General features: G+C 33.7%; 1 protein-coding gene across 1 annotated transcript in view; it reads right to left on the reverse strand.

Moving 5' to 3' along the window:
- PREP (prolyl endopeptidase) overlaps positions 1 to 15,123 on the reverse strand; it is a 144,173-nt gene that overhangs the window by 55,415 nt on the left and 73,635 nt on the right. Inside the window, exon 9 of the mRNA XM_051997461.1 lies at positions 5,582 to 5,779. Coding sequence (XP_051853421.1) covers positions 5,582 to 5,779 — 198 coding nt within the window. The remainder of the gene's footprint in view (positions 1 to 5,581; positions 5,780 to 15,123) is intronic.

A 15,123-nucleotide genomic window follows, 5' to 3' on the forward strand; every position in this document is an offset into this window, starting at 1 on the left:
GAATAGTTATCACATACCAAAGGTTAACTATCTTAAGTAATACACTATACAGTTTTTAATCTCTATCTTTTTGTAGTGTAGTTGGAGAATATAACTTTAAGTAGGAGAGGGAGAATATCCTTTACACATTTTCTTTCATGCATCTCATAAGTAATTTAACTGTACTGCCATGTCCCTTTTAAAATAGAAATAATCTCTGAAAGTGTCAAGCCTATCAGTTATAGGCACTTGAGTATGAATTATTTTAATGATTTGTTATTCAGTTGTTTTCACTAATATCTGACTTTTCATGGCCCCATTTGTTTTTTGTTTTTGTTTTTGGTAAAAATAATGGAGTGGTTGCTTTACAATTTCCTTTTCTTGCTTATTTTACAGATAAGGAAACTGAGGCAAACAAGGTTAAAGTGATTTCCACAGGTCAAAGAGTTGGTTAATGCCTAAGGCCAAATTTGAAATCACAAAGATGTGTCTGCCTGATTTCAGATTCAGCATTCTTTCCACTGCATCACCTAGCTTTCCTAATAAGGTTTAGGGCAGAAAAAGAGGAAGGCATTTTTACAAGATTTATTCAGGTGATTTGAGAAGGCAAAGTGGGGAAATTTGTATAAGCAGAAGATAATAAGGATTCAACATGTCCTGGGTGGAGAAATGCCACTGGTCAACTTTTTAAAGGGAATCTTAGCACAATTTCCTTATCAACTTGCAATTAGAATCTTCTTTTCTTAAGAGACAGAAATACCTAGTTGAGAAGTCCAGCTGAGTGGTTATCTAAAAAAATTTCTCTCCACACATGGACAACTAGTATGCCTCAATCAAATTGTGGTATTCTATTTGTTCTTCCTGGAATACCCTTGCATCCTTCAGTTCCTGGAGCCTCTTTCTCCTACTGGCAAGTTGTTCCCAGAATCTCCATTCTGAATAAGAGCCCCAAGGCCAGTTATCTTTCACTTCTCTATGCTCTGCTTTTGACTCTGGATTTTCTTTACCATTCCCCTACATGGGAAACTTCATCTCTATTCTCTTGCTTTTCAGCTCTTTAAGTTGTTTTCCTCTGTTAAAATGTAAGCTCCTTTGCATCATGTACTATCTTTTTTTTTTTTTTTTTTTTTGCTTGCATTTGTATCCCCAGCACTTACCACGGTACTTGGTACATAGTAAGCCTTAATAACTGTTTGCTGTCTTGTTGACAAATGAGTACTGAGTTGAAAATCAATGTTCTATAGGTGCTAAAAATGTAAAGATAAAAGAAGTGATAGTAAGAATGCCTTAAGTGTTTGTTCTGTCTCTACTGCTACTTGTTTTGTGACCTTGGGCCAAGTTTCTGTTTTTTGGGTACATGTTATTCTGATAAAATGGGATGAAATCAGACATATATGTAAGAATACCCTTAATATTCTTCCTCTCCAGACTGTATAAAAGACTTTCTTTCTTATGCTCCAGAGTCTTTTTCATCCTGAAAATAACTTCTAGCTTTTTGGAAATATGTGCTGGTCTTGTAAACCTTTCCCTGACTCTTTCCAGAACCTCCCTGTAAGAAGAGTGATCAAATCAGTCAGGTTTTCATTCCTTTCAATGATATATTCTGAAATTTGACTTCTTCTACCAAGACCTAGCCAGATATCTTCATCTCACTCTTCCTCTCCAACCTTGGTTCTAGAGTCAAGAAGCTGTGAGTTCAAATGTGACCTTGATTAAATCGTTTAATTTCTATTTGCCTTAATCTACTAGAAAAGAAAATGGCAAACCTCAGCAGTTTCCTTGCCAAAACAAAACAAAAGAAAATCCATGGACAATAAAAGTAAAGAGCGTGAAAGCTGGCTTAAAGCTTGATATCAAGTACCTAGGTGGTGGAGTGGATAGAGGGTGAGCCTGGATTCAGGAAGACTCATCTTTCCGAGTCAAATCCAGCCTCAGCTATTTCTTAGATGAGCAAGTCACTTTATCCTTTAGTTTCCTCATGTGTAAAAGGAAATAGAAAATCCCTCCAATATCTTTGTGAAGAAAACCACAAATGGGATCACAGAGAGTCAGACAAAACTCAAATGAATGAACAACTACATATACAGAATCTCTGTGTGGCGGGTGGGGAAAGGAAGAGAAGGAAAGGGAGAGGGAGGGAGAAGGAAGAAGCAGAGGTATGCACAACAGAAAAAAGTGGAAATCTAGATAGGAAATCATAAAAAACTGAATTACAGTGGTGTCTGAGAACTACTACAAATAGCTAATAGACCTTAAGACTGGTAAAGAAACCCCAAAGATGACATCTATTTGGATTCTGTTTTGATTATTGGTTGGCAGAAAAATTTGCTCTCATTTAACAAAAAGATAAATGTCTTCTAAAAAACATGTGTTTAACATAAAGATTATGGCAGCTTCTTTCACCACTACTGTGTCACTAACATCAAAGTGCTTGTGCCTATTGGACTGGACAGTAAGAATGTGTTGGATCTGCTACAGATAATCTTGAAAATCTCCTATAAGTTGTGGTAGATGAACTACTAAGTGGTTTGAAACACAGGGTATAAATGTGTCAGTGCTCATCACTTTCCTGATCCTTTATTTTATTCACAGTGCAGTATGATGTTAATGCATCAATCTGGAAATGTATATTTTAATATCAATTCTACTGAGTAACTTTTGTTAACTGTGTTAGCTGTATAACTTTGCGCCAGGCATCTTGCTTCCTTGGTCTTCAGTCTTCTCATTTGTAAAAGGAGAAAGGCTGGACTTCAAGGGCCCTGGCAGTTCCAGAATCCCAAAAGAACATAAGCTTCTTCAAATCAGAATAGTTTTGTTTTTGTGTCTCAAAGTACTTGAGCTAGGTTTTGAACAGAAGTCATGCTTTCAGCAGTAATCTCTTCAAAAATGCTTGTTTAATTGAATAGTCTCTCTAAGTTGTGTCACAACAAATCAGAACTGAAATAGCTTTGCCAATAGCTCCCCAAGTTTCTTAACAGGAAGTAGGGACAGTGGAATGATTTCTATGGAGGGAGGGGCCTTCATTATGATTATGGGTGCCCTGGGATATAATTCTCTAGGCTGAGAACTTCCAGGGTCTTATATCAAAAGGATTTCCAAATCAGAGTTTCATCAACATTTAAAGAACCTGATAATTGTTACTTCTATTTGATGTACTTTAATTGAATATTGTTATTTTTAAATTCTGAGATGAAACTGTGTAATTTAAAACCTTTTTTCTCCCTGCTTTGAGATATCAGATTATGTTAGGAAAAAAGATGAGAAGGCAATCAAAGTCAAGCAAAAGGAGAGATGCACAGGCTTTAGGAGTGTTGTATCATCAACTAATTTCAGAACTAAAGAAACTAGGAACTAAACTCCTGTTTTTAATCTTTAAAGCTAGAGACATGAAAAATTCTTCAGTGCTTGGCACCCAACCTTTCACTCTGCATTAGGACAATCAACCCTTTCTTCAAAAAGTAATGATGAGTGTGTTCCTGAAATAACTGGTCACATGGTATCATTTCACAGAGGCTTACAAGCCTATTGGGATTCTGAGTTCCATTAAGAGCAAGTGAGTCATGCCCAGTCTATGTTTTGCATTGTCCTTTCTCCAACTTATCTGGTAAAGACAGGCAAGTGTTCAGGTACAGCTTTGCATTTCAAAAGCAAGTAAAACAATTCCCTGTGCTAAAAGGTTTTTATTTCAAGTGATGAAGTCTATGTTCTACCAAGTAGCTTCCCTCATTTAACAGTAGATAGTGAGGCTCACAAATAGGCGTGCAGCTGCAGATATATGTGAATGCAAAGGGTGTGTATGTGTGTGTCCTGCAAACAGTGGTAAAGAAAAAACGAAAGAAAGAAAAAAGTCTTGAGATTTTACAAAAGAAAAACATCTCCCAATGGGGTTGAAGTTGAAGTAAACTTTGGCCACTATTAATTGCTTACTACAGGAGTCATACAGTCAGAGAAAGAACAATCTTTTGCATAGAAGCAACTTCAGGTAGCAAGGGGGTTGTGTGACTCAAGTGTATCTAGCAAGTTCAGTCTCTGATCTTTGCAATTGCTCTGAAAGGATTCTAGAAAGGAAAATGTTCTGGACTTTTCTAGTATGCAAAATAGTATCTAGTAGATCATTCTTGTCACTTCAATAAACTCAATCATTTTTTTTTTTTTTTAATTTCAAAAACCTCCCAAGAGATTGGAGATTCTAACTGGACTGCTGATTCAGTCACAGGTGGAAAGAAAATACAGTCTCAGAAAATAGAGCAGCCTAAGCATCAGTCATCTGATTAAATCTCATGCTGCACTGAAGATCAGCTCTACACCTATTTACTTTTCCCTTAAGATTTCACTTCATTTTCCAGAAACCAAAGTATTGCATTAAACTAAAATGCTAAGAAGCCTTGGCCTCCTTAGAATGTAATTTGATCTGATAACCTCATACTGCCCAAAGCCAGAAGAGATACTATTCCAAATCATATAAAACTGTCCATCCTGAAAACTATATAAATTTTAATTTCAAAGAACAAAAGGACACATCAAAAGAATGGGTTAATTACACCTTAGAAACATTAATCTCATTTCAGGTTGTGGTTTATTTTTTAAAAAATTAACCAACAACGTTTTTCATATGTGTGCCTCAAGACTTACAATCAGAAAGATTTCGGTTTAATCTTGTCTACTACATACTATCTGTGTGACTGGAGGCAAACCTGTTAAAATTCTAGTCAAATCTCTTAAGCCTACAAGTTTGCAGGATCTTAGCCCCACAGAACTAACAACTGAGTGGAGTCTCAGAAGCCCCTCATTTTACAGATAAGGAAATGAGACCAGGAATTTAACTGGCTTACTTGCCTAAGTTTGCAGAGTTATCAACATCAGAACTAGAATTGGATCCAAGCCTTCTGGACTCAGAAATCAGTATTTTCCTGCTGTACCAACCAGCTCTCTCAGAGATGTCGTACTTTCCAAATCACCTCTCCCTTTCCCCATAGACATGACTTCTATCACAAGGCAGTTTCTTCCTGCCCTTATCTTCAGGCATGTCTTATCTATGTCATTTTATTGAAGAATTTTTCAAAGATCTTTAAAGAAAAACTATGGAAATCAATGGGAGTTCCAAACATTGATGAAAGCTCAGACCTAGGCACACTACACACAGGATCATAAAATCATAAGAGAGAGATGGCAGAGAACTAAGTAGCAGAGTTAAACTTTAACTCGGGTCTTTTGACTCCATTATCTAATTTCCTAATGTATAAACACACATGCACATGTGCATGCACGCGAGCGCACACACACATTCTCTTTCTCTCTCATCATTTAACATGTTTGTCCATTAATTAAAATTTCTATATAGCTCTAGGAAAGTGTTTCTATTTCTAAAGAAACAAGAGTTTAAAATGAAAGGGTAACAAGAGCACAATCATTATCCTTTTATATTTTCTTTCATTCTGAGTTTCTAATTCTATTATCATTATTTTTTTTATCTAGAGCTCATCATTTTTTTTTTTTTTTTTAAAAAGGAAGTATGCATCACTGAATTCTAATTCCTTCTGGGAAAAGAGAGACCCAAACAGTCGCTCAGCAAATGTGAGGGGGAAAAACCAAATAAACTCACCTGGAGATAAGAAGGAAGTAAACTGATAGAAGATTTCAGTGTCTTTCTTTTGGCCACTATATCCCACGATACTGCCGACCTCTAGTGGAAATGTTTTGAGGAGTGAACCAGTGGTAAGATCATGCAGCTGTAGGATGTTTTTTACATCATGGAGGTAGGATAATACCAAAAAGTTGGACCTGACACAAGACACCCATTCTGAAAAGATGAAAGGGAGAAAGAAATTCCAATTAAATTAGAAAAGGCTGAAAAAAACACAAGGGATAATTACTCAGTATGTAATTTTATACTTTATCACTAGTTCTCCATTTTTAATTTTTTAGAAAGCAATGTTAAGGCTAACAAACCAAAAGGAAATGAGTTCAAACTCAGGAAAGTGATTTTCAAATATTTGGACCTATGGACTATTTCTGCATGGCAAAATATTAGAGGGTATCAGCAACATACCAGGAACGTTGGAGGAAAAACTGAAATCTAAGATTGGGTTTTCTGGTCTATCTGATACTGACATTTTAATGGAAGCAACAGAGGACATAACCAAATAGAGAAGTTTGTGGCAAAAGTAGCAGAAGTTGGAAATTGAGAAATCCCTGGGACTGCAGTAGAGAAAAGCTTCACAAAGAAAAAATTTGCTTTTGGGTCTTGAAAGGTAAGAGAGCTCCTGGTAGGGAGAAAGGAAAAGGCATTTCAAGCAGTGGCTGGGGAGATGGAACAGCATGAACAAAGTCCCAGAAACAGAAATTAATGTGGTATGATGGTGAGAAGGGGCAACAATTAGAGGCTAGCAAAAAATAGTAAGAAAATACAAAAATCTACCACCTCCTATCTATATACAGCAAAGCTTAGTAGTGATTTATGGTTCTAAATACCTTTACATGCTTTCTCATTTGATGCTTAATACCACCCACTTAAAAAGGAAGAACAAGTATTATTATTATTAATTATTCCTATTTTATAGATGAGGAAACTAATGCTCAAAGAGGTTAAATTATTTGCCCAATGTCATAGAGTAAGTAGCAAAGTTTGGTTATGAACTCAAGTCTCCAAAACTAGTGAACTTTGCTGATGAAAAAAAATTCTGGATTTTGAGTACAATGATAAGGAATTTTAATTTGACAACTCATAAAGAGATACCATTATAGATTCCTGATCAGGCAAAAAAAAAAAAAAATCCATAAACATTCAATTCAATATACATGTATAAAATGGGCAATATGGTTCAGTGGCTAGAAAGTAAAGCATCAAAAAGATTTGATTTCTGATAAAGAACTGCTTGTACCTGGATAAGTCACTTAACCTTTCAATGCCCCAGTGAATTCTTTAAGACAGTAATTTAGAGAGAAGGTACAGATTTGCATTCAGAGACTTTTTCCCCAATGGAATTAATTCCCTATACTAATGAAATAACAAATGCAGTTTCCTGCCCCTTTTCCCTCCCCCCAAGAAAAGAAAAAGGAAAAAAAAAAAAGTATTTTATACACTATTTGGGATTCTAGGGATTCAAAGATAAGCTTTAATAAGCTTAATCTGATAGATATGTACAGAATGAGATGAGGATGGGAAATGAGGAGGGAGAAATGGGGTAGGGAAGGGACTGTTACAAAAAGGCAGAATAAAGAAGTGTTAGTGTCATTTAGGTCCTGAGGAACAGGGGGAGTTAGTCCAGGGTAGTAGGAATAGAGAAGGAGGGAAAGATATAAGAAGAATAAGTCAGAGAACTCACAACATTTGGGAAATGGCAAGAGAAAATGTAAAGAACAAAGTGAGTCCATTATGAGACCAAAATTTCTAATCTAACTAATGATGGTGGTGTTAAAAAAAAATCAGAAAGTTGAGAAGCTAATTTGGAAATACCACTTCTCTTCCAAGATGTCTTCAGATAGCTATCTCACTTTTAATGTATAATGTCCAAAGTTGAGTTCTTTATCTTTTGTCCTATTTCCATCATAAAAACAAACAAACAAATAAAAACTACCTTAATCAGATTTGATAGGATAAACTTTATCTTAGCAAAAATAACATCTCATTATTAATGAGACTAATTAATTGAACAACAGACTAGTATGGGAACTGCCTGGAAAACCTTTTGATAAATCACAGTTGTATCCCAAAATTAACCTCTTGGGAGTTATTTATCATCTCCTTCAACAGGAATGAACTCTGAGAATTTTGATACCCCAAAGTAATTCTCAGCTGTTCTTATTATCTAAACATATTTAAAATTTGAATCTCACCCAAAGCTATTTTTTCAACTGCTATAATTTAAATTTTTTTCCCCAAAGGAGTGAATACTAAGTAAACTTTGATGAAAGTTGTATTAAGTAGTTCTTTCCTCATGATTACTTCAATTTTGGTCTCTGAATGTCGCGGTAGGAATAAAAGAAAACTTTATAATATATAATGAATATGGATATTTCTTCAGATAAAATATTTCTGTCAAAGAATCATCAGCAGTGCTATTTCATCAGGAATCAAAAGATCATAAAAGCTAGGTAAAATCAAAGGCAGATTCTAAGAGTACAAGTCATAAGGATAAGAAAATAACCACTATGGACACTATCATTAATAAGAATTCTTTTTCTGTCTTTTGTGGTTTCTTTTCAATCTTTAAAGAAAAATTTAAAGTATGTTTTATAGCTAATGATATATAATTAAGTTAACTGTACTTGTATTTAAATTCTTGAAAACTGCAACTCTCACCCTTTAAAAACTAAAGATAAGGACAGGATAGTATAATGAAAGATCTGTCTTCCACTCAGAGGACATAAGTGCAAACCCCCATTCTGACACTACTGGAGTGATCTTGGTCAAGTCACTTAAACTTATTGGCTTTGAGTTTTCCCAATTTATAAAATAAAAAGGGTAAAGTAGATAAGATACATCTATGAGGTTGCTCCCAATTCTATGATACTATGATTCTTTTTCAGCAAATAGGACACCATTTCTGAAAAATCCATTATTACTTTGATAGGCTAGGAAGGGTTCAGCTGATTATTCTATGCATGTCTCCAACTCCTACAAGGACTTGTTCTCTTTTCTAACATAATCCATGACTAGAAACTACCACGTAAGAAACTTGCACCTCTCAAATGAGCACTTTCCTATCTGTGACATTACAGAGAAGAAAATAAATCAAGATTCAGGTGATAAAGACATAAATCCTCCCCATAAATCCCTAATCTTATTGATGCTTTGTGGCTCTAACTAGAGGATGTAATAGACTACATTAATACATGGAATGGTCATAGCACTGGAGATTGGTTTGCAGCTCTGATATAGCAGCTCAGTGTTCACTCTTAACCCCAATTAAAGTCAGCCTCTCCATAAGAGCATCATGATTATTCTATCAACACATTCTGGCTTCATCCTTGGCTTCTTTGTGCTTTTAAGTCTCAAGTCCTCTCTTGATACAGTAAAACTGAGTATCATTGATTCAGATGATTTTTGTGAATATCTCTAAATCACCATAACAGACTGGGATATTTTAGTCACATTTCATTGGTAGTTCACATTTATGTATTACTTCTTTACTTTATACATATTATCTCAGTTGATCCTCAAAACAGTAGAATATCTCCACTTTATAAATAAGGAAGATGGAAAATCAGAAAATTTATGTGACTTGTCCCTTTTCCACAACTACAACTGGACAATGCCATTTTTTAATATACAAGTCAATGCCATTCCTGCATGCTTGGGAAAATACATTGCATCCTTTATTTTTTATCGTCTCCAGATAGAATTGCTATTTCATGTTTGAGAATGGATGTTCTACAGAAACATAAGACTAAAAAACAAAAAGCTCCAACAACTAATATGATATCTTATGTAATTCAAAAATTAATTTAATTTTACTAGTGACATATAAAAATGGATTCAGCATATACTGTTTAAAATATGATCTCTATGCTAAAAGTCAGGTATGAATGTTATTAATATATGCAGCAAGAAGGAACTATGGAATAAAGAGTTTAATTACAGAAAAGACTACAAATGCTATAATGGTTTCAATAATCAATGACAATCAGGTTCTATTTTCTTTACCTAAGACATCATTTTAGATTAATATTCATAATTTTTAACTTTGTGAATCTTTATCCCTAAATCAACTTACATAAAACATTTTTTAACTTAATCTATGATAAGTCATGACAACAGTTTTTTTCCCAAAAGCAAACTAAAAAATTGAGCTGAATCCAAAATGATTGAACTGAATAGGGATAAATCTAAAGTATTAAACTTGAAGTTACAAGTAAAAGTTTAAGGCAAGCAAGAGTAGCAGCAGTTTGCCTGAAAAAGCCCAGGAGGTTTAACTGGACATGAATGTGATATGAGTCAAATAATAAGTATGGCAGTCAAAAATTTTACCAAGCTCTTGAAGGTAAGAGGCATTACTCTCAAGGGAAGGTATTAAGGCATTTTCAGAATAAGAAGGTGACTATTCTTCCAAACTGTGCTCTGGTTAAAACATATCTGGGATACTGAGTTCAGTTCTGGGTATCATAATTTAAGACAGACAATAATAAACAGAGGAGCAATTAAAGGGAAGGCATTATGATAGTGTCATGCCATGTGAGAATCAACTGAAAGAATTAGGGATATTGATTCTGAAGAGGAAAAATGGCTTACAGTGGAATGTAACAGCTGAAAAGCTATGATGCAGAAGAAAGATTTAACCAGTTCTACATGGCTCCGCAGAGTAAAATCACATATAAGTTGTAAAGAAACAAATTTAAGCTTGATGCAAGGAAAAAACTTTCTGTCTCTAAATTTTTGTGATTCTGTAAGTAACGAGTTGTAAGAGTGAAACTAGGGAAATCAACAGATACAATTCCCTTCTAAGTTGCAATTCTCTGTTTCTCCAAAAGATGGCAATAAATACCGAAGCCACATAGCTAACAAAAAGAGGTCCAGAACTTAATTTTTTGTTTAAGAACAAAAGATTCACTGATTGGTAGGTACCAGGAAATTGCATTGGATTTGAAACCAAAGAACTTAATTTCAAATCCTGCTTCTCTTAGCAAGGCAACTTTGGGTAGTCACTCAACCTTCTAGCCTCAGTTTCCTAATTTATAATATATACATTTATAATTTTATTAAAGATAGAATAGCCTTAACTATCTAGGGAATAAATTCCAAACAAATAAAATATAATAGGTCAGATATTATGGGAAGAGTAGGGAAGAGGAACTGGAAGACTATAGAAAACCCTAGGAGAAATGTGAAGAAAATGATCACAATCAGTTTAAGGTTGAGGGAAGAATATATGGGATCAAATGAGGAAAAACATTTTTCATTCAGATATATGACATAAGAGCCACAGAGAAAATTCTCTGGGATCCATATTTAAGAGATAGAACAAGGGAGTAAGTTTCATTTGGGATTGACAATCCCATCTGTGATAACTGTTATTTACTTTGGGCTAGATATTGGAATATTATCTGTTTAGCATCCATTTCTCAGAGAATTCAACAGAGAGTTGACAGATAAGGAGCACAGTCTAAGAATTATTTGGTACATTACATTGAGTCTATTAATGTTGGGAAGAGGATAAGACTACAGTCATGATTTCCTTATATAGGGAACTGAGAGATTAAGTGACTTGCCAAGGAATCACAGACAACATGTTGGGAGAAAAGGAAGAAGCATGTTTGAACTCAGATCTTCTGGCTTCAAGGATAGCTCTCTATCCACTATACCAGTGGTTCTCAAATATTTTGATCTCAGGATCCCATTATCCTCTTAAAAATTACTTATGACTCCAAAGAATCTACTGATTTTGGTTTGCATGAGTCATATATACTGATATTTATTGTATATAGAAGTTAAAATATACATTTCAAAAATACTAATCCATTAAAAAATAACAGTAACTCAAGTAATATTATAAATAACTAATTTTAATAAAAAACAATTTCCAACAGACAAAAATTTAATGAGAACAGTGGCACTGCTTCAACATATTTTTATAAAACTCTCAAAAGTCTACCTTAATGGAGAAGGGCTGGGTTCACATAACTGCTTTTATTTTGTACTGTTAAATTTAGGTGATGCATACAAAGGAAATCTTGCCTTATACAGACATATAATTAATAGGGAAAGAAAGAATGTTTTAGTAGGTAAATAACATCTCAGTATGAAAATAATTTTAACCTGATGGGGCTCAGACTCTCAGACAAATCAATTCTTGAGAACTGCTGCATACATCATACTGTAAAAATGAGGACCTTTAAATGCATCTATAGGTAGTCTCATAGCTCAGATGATAAAGCATTGGACTTTGACTCAGAAAGACCTGAGTTGAAATCCAAACTCTGACACTTAATACCTGTGTGATCCTGGAAAATTCACTTGATATCTTTGCCTCAATTTCCTCATTTGCAAAAATAGGATTATCAGTACCAAACTTTTATTGTGAAGGCAAAATGAGATAAAATCACTGTATAAATGCTAGATATTTTATTACAATGAATAATTAAATTACTTATATCTCTACCCTTGCTAATTTGAATTCTTCTTCCAACAGTGTAAATTACAAACCTTTCAGGATTTCTTGCCTTGGGCAAATTTTGTCTCAATGTTCCACAATGGGTCTTGCTCTAAATCTCAACATTGTGGACCACACAGATTGTTTACAAGTTCACTCTCTTATTACATGATCAGCCCACATTCTTTACTAGTCAGATATTTCTCTAATCTATTAAGAATGCTACTGTTAAAAAAAGATGAATCTGTTTCAAAAAGAAACTAGGAGATCCTTAGAAACACTGTACTGTCCAGTTCACCATATTCTAATTCAATGATGGAACCAATTCACTCTTAATTTTTAGTGTCAAAGATACATATATTGATGGACTGGTTCAACAGTTTCTTCAGCTTCATAATATAATCTGGATGATGGCTTATCTTCATTTGCTTATTTTTTCATGTGTAGGCCATAATGAACGATTTTGATTTTGAATGAATTTTGAGTGATTAAAGGTATCATTTAGAAAGTTATGCAATGATCTAAGATTCAATGCAATCATAATAATGTCATCTGCAAAGAGAAGCATTTGAAAGACTCATCATATATAGGAAATCCTTCATTTAACACATTATCCCTCAATATTTTCAAAACTGTTAAAGAGTACACAGAACTCCTTTGAAATTTGTTTTAGATCAGAAGCTTATCTGTTTTGCTTCCAATTTTGATTACTTTATTGTCACTTAAATAAATTCAAGACTAGTGATAGAGACCAGCTGCTACCTAAGGAAAATTCAGTTTTCTTCTTAAATTCTTGGAAGAATCTAGCTTTCAGCAAAAATTTATATTTCTTCACTATTATAAGATGGGCTTCAAAATTTACACCATCTTCCTCCAGAAAATTTTACAAAAGAGTTCATATTCTAAACTAATATTGCTTTGAATTTCTTCTTTCTCTGGCTAGGACAACTGGCAGAGGCAGTTTCTAAACTATTTTGATCTACCTACTAGGACAACTTAATTTATTTTGGAAATGTATGTCTATTCTTTTTATCTGTTTCCCATTTTTCAGCATCAAGGTATTATTTAAATAAGTCAGTATAAAGTCGACATAATTATTTGCTATTATTGTCCTCACCTTTATCTTTTCTTTCAATTTGATATTTGCTTTGATCTTCGCTCTATCTATGACTATCTGTGGCCTGATATCAAAAACAATTGATTTGAACAGGATTCTTGTATATTGTTTCCTCAGCTGGGATATTGCCAATTTCATTTTTTGGTGATTATATCGAATGTTTGTTATCTAGCAGTTCTTCCAACTTTCTCTTCTTAAAGGTACTATTTATGATATAGAGGTATAAGATTTTTTTCTGTCCTTCCACGATTACTTTTTTACCTTTGGTAACCCAGTCTACATACATAGTTCTCCTATATCCAATATATATTATGTGATATCAATTCTGAAATTTCTTGCATTTCCTGCCCCATTTCTGCATACCCCACCATTAGATGATCAAAAATTTTAAGTATATCAAACTCAGCACTAATCATTAATGGTAAAATGGTAAATAGTAAAAATTTGAATGACTGTCAAATAGTCCAATGAACTATGTAGTTTATATGCAAGATGTATTTTAAAAACAGTATCCTTTCCTCATAATTTCATGAATCAATGATTATTTAAATAGGGACAAAAGTGGTCTATGAATAGATAAAAGAACTGCTAAAAGAGTGTGTGTGTGTGTGTGTGTGTGTGTGTGTGTGTGTGTGTGAATAATGGTTTTTAAAAGTCAGTTCTCTCCTGTTTTAAAAGTCACATAAATCAAATAATTATGCATTACAGTCTACAAAGACTGAAGTGAAATTATGGAATACAATAAGGTTGTAAGAAAAGCAGTCATGAAAATAGGTGGTAACACACATACAAAAATAAATGTGTCCATCTCTTTAAGAGAAATTATTTTCACTACAATAACAGGCATACATCTAAAAACTAAAATGGCTAGAAAATTCCACTCCATTTAAAACTGTTATCAATTTTAGCCCATTCTGACCTGATAAAACTTCTGACCTTCTGAGCTTCTTTGAGGGTGGTCTTCTACTCCTCTGTTCTAATACTTTGAGCTATTCTCATTTGTGAAATTCAGCAGCTGGATTGGGTGGAACACTGGGCCTGGAGTTCAACTTTATGGCTGAGTTCAAACCTAGCCTCAGACACATACCAGCTATATGACTCTCAGCAAGTCATTTCATTTCTGTCTACCTCAGCCTCCTCATCAGTAAAATGAGGAAAATAATAACACCTTCTTCAGAAGGTTACTGTGATGGTCAAATGAGAAGATTTATTAAGTTCTCTATAAACTTTAAAGTGCTATGTAAATGTTTCTGTTTTTACCATCATTAATAGGATATGCAGCTAATAAGGGAAAGACAATTTTGGAGTCAAACAGAGCTCCACAGTATTTAGAATTTAATCTTGATGTGATTAGCACCATTCTTAGCTATTTGGCTCCCACTATCAGTTTTACAGGAATACATGAGAAAGTATCCTTTTAATCTAAAAGAATATTTTCTGAATGATGTTATAGGATGGAAATAAGAAAAGAAAAATGACTATACACTTTTGTTTTTGTCAAAGGCATCGTAGGATATTTTTATAAGAAGGCATGGTTATTCTAATTGACACCAAACTAAAAAAATGGAGATATACCCCCAAACATTCTATTCTGCCTGAATAATTATGAAATAAAAGTACATTTATTTTGAACCCATTCATATTTTTACCTTATATTTGGTAAATCATATATATGTGTGAAAGAGCTCTATAACTTCATAACTTACTATAACTGCCTAACATTTATCTTTTCTCCTTAGTTTTAGCATTCCTTGATTTTTGAGGAACTCTTCTCAGTCTTCATTTAAAAAAAAAAAAAAAAAAAAACTTCAATCTTTTCAAGTTATTCAAAAAATAATCATCTGATTCTACAATCAACCAAATTTTCCTACTCCTACTTTTCTTCTGTTATGGTGACTAAAAGTATCTTCAGGAATTCAGTTAAATATTACTTATAGT

This window comes from Antechinus flavipes, chromosome 4 (genome assembly GCF_016432865.1).
Source record: "Antechinus flavipes isolate AdamAnt ecotype Samford, QLD, Australia chromosome 4, AdamAnt_v2, whole genome shotgun sequence".
In the NCBI taxonomy this organism is placed as follows: domain Eukaryota; kingdom Metazoa; phylum Chordata; class Mammalia; order Dasyuromorphia; family Dasyuridae; genus Antechinus; species Antechinus flavipes.